Source organism: Leuciscus leuciscus (genome assembly GCF_965113295.1).
Source record: "Leuciscus leuciscus genome assembly, chromosome: 3".
In the NCBI taxonomy this organism is placed as follows: Eukaryota; Metazoa; Chordata; class Actinopteri; order Cypriniformes; family Leuciscidae; genus Leuciscus; species Leuciscus leuciscus.
In genome coordinates this window covers 11,312,182-11,318,485 of record NC_138727.1, presented here as the reverse complement: position 1 = coordinate 11,318,485, position 6,304 = coordinate 11,312,182, and the positions used below count along the sequence as shown (strand labels likewise).

Below are 6,304 nucleotides of genomic sequence, written 5' to 3'. Positions count from 1 at the left end.
TGCTTTGCTGGTCTTTCGGCCTTACTTTGACCCTAAAGGTCAGCAGGGTTTGGGGACATCATCAGCAGCGCAGAGACGCTAAGCAATCTTTACAATTTATATCTAGCAAAAGCAGCGTTACATGGCACAAAATAGATGTACCTGTAAAAGCAGTTTATTTTCTAGCTAATATTATGCTATACAATATATATTCTTATTATTCGCCTGTAACTATCAACAAATAGACTTTTAGACCTATTATCACAGTACTTATGTGATTGCAGGTGGACAATTTAGTAGACAGCTCATCTCATGTCCCTGTGTGCATTAGTTGAGTCAGTGTGAATGATGATAAAAGTGTGGAGGGTTTTGAATTTCAGAACTGCTATGCTGAGACTTCACAATTAGGTCACAAGAACGCACTAGGCATGAGAACAGAAATAAAAATGCCCCACTAAAAGGGCTTGAGGAATGAATTCATTACCCTTTTGCGACTTTAACACTGTTGAATAATTTTGCATCCATAGTTCACACATGAGTTTTGACATAGCCTGACTAAATGAATATGCAGGCCATTCAATCAATGGGAGGAAAATGTATGGTCTGAAGCAGTGAACATGTGCCTTATCAATTATGGTAACAGCTAGCTATGAGAAAGAGCTAATGGAAAACCAACCAACAAGCTCTGCACATGCACCACCATTTAAAAGTTTGGGGTAAATTGATCAAAATTGACTGTAAAGACTTTTAAATTGTTAAAAAATAAAATACATTTCAAATAAATGCTGCTTTCTATTCATCAAAGAATACTGAAAAAAACGGTTTTAGCAGCACAACTTTTTTCATTGACAACAATAATAAAAAATAAATTATATATATATATATATATATATATACACACACACACACACATTTGTATTATATTATTAGAAGGTTATCATAAATTAAATATAGGATATTACTGGAGGTGTCCTACGTTTGGTCTTATTCTACAGTGGCCAAAATGGGATAGAGAAGAAAAAGCTAACAAGATATAGGGCGGACACAAATTATGACAGCAATGCAAGGCATGTGTAACCCTGCCTTAGTGGACATCACGACAAAAGGAACTATCACACATTCACTCTTACTCACACACACAAGCTTTCCATGATAAAAGTGGGCATGTGGTCGCTGGTCCGATCATATGAGTCCCTGAAGAATAATAATATGCATGTTTGTGGTCTTTGAGACATCGAATAATAAAAGCTGATAATGGACAATGTAAACACAGAATGGAGAAACATTTTCTAATTTGTAAAAAATTTATTACAAACATTTCATAGACTAAATTCATTATTTATAATACAGCAAGAATGTATCTAGCAACCTTGGCACGAAAGGTGAGGACGAAGAGCGTGTTTGTGCTCCTTGTCGGATACTTTCAATAGTCACAGAGACTGAAACACAACACCGTGAGAGAATCTGTATGGAATCATCAAAATCCCTTGCCGAACAAACAGGCACTGGACTTTACGAGGTAGGAGACTGAGAAACGAGATCTTGTTACAAGCTCAACTTTGGACCAGTTTGGTGCTTTTGCCTCGTCATTTATGATAATATCACATGTGAAAGAGCAGGTTTTTGGTTGTCACGTCCTAAATATTAAATACACAATTGAAAGGGTGTAATATTGAATATATTTCCTTAGTATTTTTTTCTTCTCCATTTCAAAGATATAAAACATGTTCAACAGTATACTCGCCCCTAAACGACAAAAACGCAACCTTACGTCATCTATCATTTTGATTGCAGTTTTCTCAAAATGGTAGCTCTACAGTGCCCTCTTGTGATCAAATCTAGTGCAGCAAACTCTAATCTGACACTACTGCTCATGCTTCTACATTCTACATAGCGCCACTGTGTTGGTTAGGACAGGAGTGTCGGATAAGTTCAATTCTGATTCAAATTCATGAAAACTCCATTCATGAAAACTGATGCAAACCTGTATTGGTACCTGGACTGCGAGCCAAAGGAATGTGTCGAGGACCAGAAACGTGATCGGGATTACTCTTCGCTGACCTGCATCCGGACGCTGCTTCTTCCCTGTACAGTGGTTTGAAGACGCATTTACATTTTCTCAAAAGTGAGTTCGTGTCCACAGGTTTGACACACTTTCCTGTAGAGATCTTCCTCTTCGTCCAGAATCTCCTCAGGGCCGTAGTCATGCTGATGGATGCTGGTATCTTTCTTAAACATACTGCTCCTTACCGCCCGCCTCAGCTCTGAAAGCCAGACGAAGATTGACAGCAATGTATAATTCCACACTGTGACCAAATGAAGTCTCGGTTTATTCATTCATTTGAAGGTGCACAAAATAATTTTGTTTCACGATAATTTTAAAATATAGATTATTTTTGATTACTATTTTTATCTCTAAGTATACAACCTTTTCAAGTGGAAAAAGATTTTAGCACACATTTTAAATCTGACCGTCCAAGAGTAATGCACTAGGCTGGTCAGCTTTCATACCTTTAACCTTTTTATTAAAGCGTTTCTGCTTCTGAACCTCCCTGTTCTCCTCTCTACTCTCCTTGGCCTCCTCCAGAGCTTCCTCACTGCCCCATACCTCCAGAGAGCGGTTTTCCACCTTAACATTCAATAAAATAAAACAAAATGGTATACAAAAATCAACAAACCAAACACACATAAGAACTCATGAAACCGTTGCATGATATAGTAAAACTTAAATTTTTTATTTGTTAATTTGATGCATTAGGTATTATCGCAATGAAAACTATGTTTTACAGCATTTATTATTCTGGATTTATAGTTAATTTATAAATATAGTAATGGTCATTATTGTTATGTTTGCTCATAATACATTCATAATAATGAATAATAATAAAAAAGAAGAAATAATACTTTTATTTAGCTAGGTCACATTAAATTGATTAAAATGTACAGCATAGATATAATTTTACAAAAGATTTATATTTCAAATAAATGCTGTTCTTTTGAACTTTGTATTCATCAAAAAATCCTGACAAATGTATCACGGTTTCCACAAAAATATTAAGCAGCACAACCGTTTTCATTGAAAACAATAATAAATGTTACTAGAGCACCAAATCAGCATATTAGAATGATTTCTGAAGGATCATGTGACACTGAAGCTTAGAGCTGGAAAAAAAAAAATCAGCTTTGCCATCACAGGAATAAATTACATTTTATAATATATTAAAATAGAACACAGGTAATTTAAATTGTAAAAATATTTCACAATACTATTCTCTATATTACTACGTTTGACCAAATAAATGCTGTCTTGGCAATCATAGGAGCTTCTTTCAAAAACAAACAAAAACTAATATCATTTATCCTTAGAAGGGATTTGAGTTTAATAACTGGGTTGAGTGAGATCTGGTTATATTTACAGCTCTGGCTTGAGGATGTGTTGAACCTACCTGTGTCTTTAAATAGAGTTTCATGTCTCCCCAGTGTGGATTGTGAGGATTTTTCCTCAGGATAAATCGCAGCAGTGGCTCCCTCTTATCCAGATCACAATCCTTCAGAAGGAAAGTCTGTTTCGCTTCAGTGCGAGATATTAGCTTGTGCTTCACTTCATTGTCTCTATGCAAACATATGCAATTATAAAATGAATTACGCATACACATTACAGTACTTGTTTTGAGCACTTGTTGAACTGCAGGTGCACAGGAAACACAAATAAAGTAACGGAACTGAAATACTGAGACAAAAACAACTACATTATACTAACAACACCAGCCAGTAAACTCTCTGGAACAAGTTTAACAGTATGTTTTAACCCACTGTGACCACGTACAGAATGGATGACATACCTGCATTTATCACACACAGACAAATCAAAACTGTTGCTGAGATAAGAGTCCATAAATGGCTTCTGACACTCCTCACACATCAGGTAATCAGGCTCCATCACTGGGGCTGAAACACACAGTATTGTCACTCAGTATTATAAAGGATGTCTATTGGGCAGGTAACATGGTTATTAAGCATGCATTTTTTGTTAAAGCACTTACATGAAATATTAATTAAAATAGATATTTAAAACAAATGCCATTTTTGGTCACCTGGTTGCTGGACCACTCTCTTTTCCTGCTGCTCATCCTCTGCTGTCTCCTCTTCAATAAAGAACCCTGCACCAGAGTCTATGGTTTTTGCCACTTTAGCACAAGTAGCACCTGAGGGAAGACAGATTATTATAAACCATGGTACATGATCAAATTAGGTACACAATCTTAAATAAGTGAAATTCATGCAATTTCAAGTACTGTAATTTCAACACATGCCTTCTACAGCTGAAGATGGTCTACTGGCGAGCCTGGCTTGTCTGAGCATCAACGCCCGTTGTCTGTTCCGTTCTATTTTGGCCAACATGTGTGGTGTTAAAGACACGCTGGACTCGTGTGAAGAGTTTACAGAATCTGCTGGTGCTTCTTGAGAATGACCGGCCTCTGGTACATCCATGATCAGTCTATATACACAATACCAGTTTGGGAGAAAAAAAAAAAATCCTCAATTTTCAGTAATTTACATTCATTAATTTATTTCACAATAAAATAATAAGTAAGCAATTAAAACATATTCATATAATGCAGTCACCAAAGATCAAAAACCTTTCAACCTTTCACAAAAAAAATACTATAATATCAGTGTTGAAATTATGCAGTGACTAAAATCAAAATCTTTCAAGATTTTAACACAAGCAATAAGATCAATATGAATAAATAAATAAGAACATACATATGTTATTAGAGAAATCACTCATCAAATGTAATATATTATGAACTTACAGTGGTAATATTACTACTATTATGTATAAAGCATAAACTAGTTGAGTTGATTATCATAATTCATCAGATCAAAACAAATAAATAAATGAAAAAATACATACAATATTAGAGAAATCACAAAACATAGTGAATATACTGTAAATTTAAAGTGGTAATAATAATATATGTATGCAGCATAAACTAAAGTTGGTTATTACTATACAGAAAGCAAACAGCTCGAGACTTTTAGCGACAATTAATCTATAAAGCGACGTCTTACCGGAAACCGTTTCTGTTTTTTATAGTCTAATGAGGAATTAAATGGAATATTAAAAATAACAGTCCAACAGCGTTTCTGTTCTGTTTACGAGTGTTCTCCCTTTCTTTCACTGTCTATGAGCGTGCTGTCAAGTCCTTCTCTTCTTTGGATATTTTGCGCCACAAGTCCAACATCGCCATCTATCGGTCCTTTCGCGGCTCCTGAGACTATGACTGAGACGAACTGCAGTCATTACAGCCGAAACTTCATTGGAAGAGTTTGCAGCATCCGTCGACAACTTATGTCATAGCTACACTTTGATATGTAAAGATGTAACAACATTAATAATATTGCACGTTGCTACAAGTTAAGCCGGGGACACAGAATACGTGTTATGGTTTAATTTCTTGAAGCATTTTGACACTGATAACGATGGATCTTTAAGAAAAGATTGAAAAAAATATTTCTTTTAAAGATCAGTTGTCTTTACCAGGAACTCCTGAACAATGACATGGGCAACTAAGACATTCCCTGTCGATTATTTGTGCTTGGAGCTTTTGCATCAAATCATTAGGCTACTGATATAGGCCTACCTGCGTATGTCTATTTTTTCTATTCTTCCCAATATTTCTCTTTTTTATTTTATTTTTTGATACAAGAGAACTATATATATATATATATATTCTTTCGAGGTTTAACTTTGCAATATCATCTTCTTGAGAGTGTTGTTGATGCTTGCAATGCTTGAGGCTGCATATCTTGTCTGGCAAAAGGACTGGCAAATCTGGAAGGAATTAATGTAACTAGTGGAATTCTTAGCAAAAGCCTAAATGTTTTCCCAATGTCAACGATACTGTTTTACAAATTGTAAATGAAGCTCATGGGATCCTCCTGGCACAAAATATCTACTTGAGGGCAGTTTGGCATGAAACCAAACGGATGTAATCTCACAGCTCTCCTATCTGCAGTTATCCTCGACTATGAGGTGCGTCCTATAAGGCACAAAAGAATGACTTGACCAGGGAAAGCTTTACTTTATGTAATTAATGAGTTTTGCATCGAAAAAGAACTGATGCAGGCCTGTGCTTCATCTCCATCACCTGTGGAGGATATCGATTCATCTCTTTGCTACACAGCTCAAGCTTGCGTCAATGAATGAGTACCAAGATTCTGGCCAGGAAGAAATAGATGAATGATGCTGTGCAGACCAGAGTCTAGATTGTGATAAATCTCTCGGTCTAGCTAAGTAAAGAAATGTATTAAAGTCTCC

At 35.7% G+C, this 6,304-nt stretch overlaps 1 protein-coding gene across 2 annotated transcripts; it reads right to left on the bottom strand.

Annotated features, from left to right (window-relative positions):
- Positions 1–886: 886 nt before the first annotated feature.
- xpa (xeroderma pigmentosum, complementation group A) lies at positions 887–5,211 on the bottom strand. Of its 2 annotated transcripts, XM_082164333.1 has the most exons (7): positions 5,056–5,211; positions 4,293–4,477; positions 4,074–4,184; positions 3,822–3,927; positions 3,426–3,591; positions 2,491–2,608; positions 887–2,243 (listed from the first exon to the last, which is right to left on the bottom strand). In XM_082164333.1, the coding sequence occupies exons 2-7, from the start codon at positions 4,468–4,470 to the stop codon at positions 2,089–2,091; spliced, it is 834 nt and encodes a 277-aa protein (XP_082020459.1). In that variant the 5' UTR covers positions 4,471–4,477; positions 5,056–5,211; the 3' UTR covers positions 887–2,088. The 2 variants fall into 2 exon arrangements, with proteins under 2 accessions (XP_082020459.1, XP_082020460.1); XM_082164334.1 differs by lacking the exon at positions 5,056–5,211 and having other exon boundaries at positions 4,293–4,593.
- Between the last annotated feature and the right edge of the window lie 1,093 nt (positions 5,212–6,304).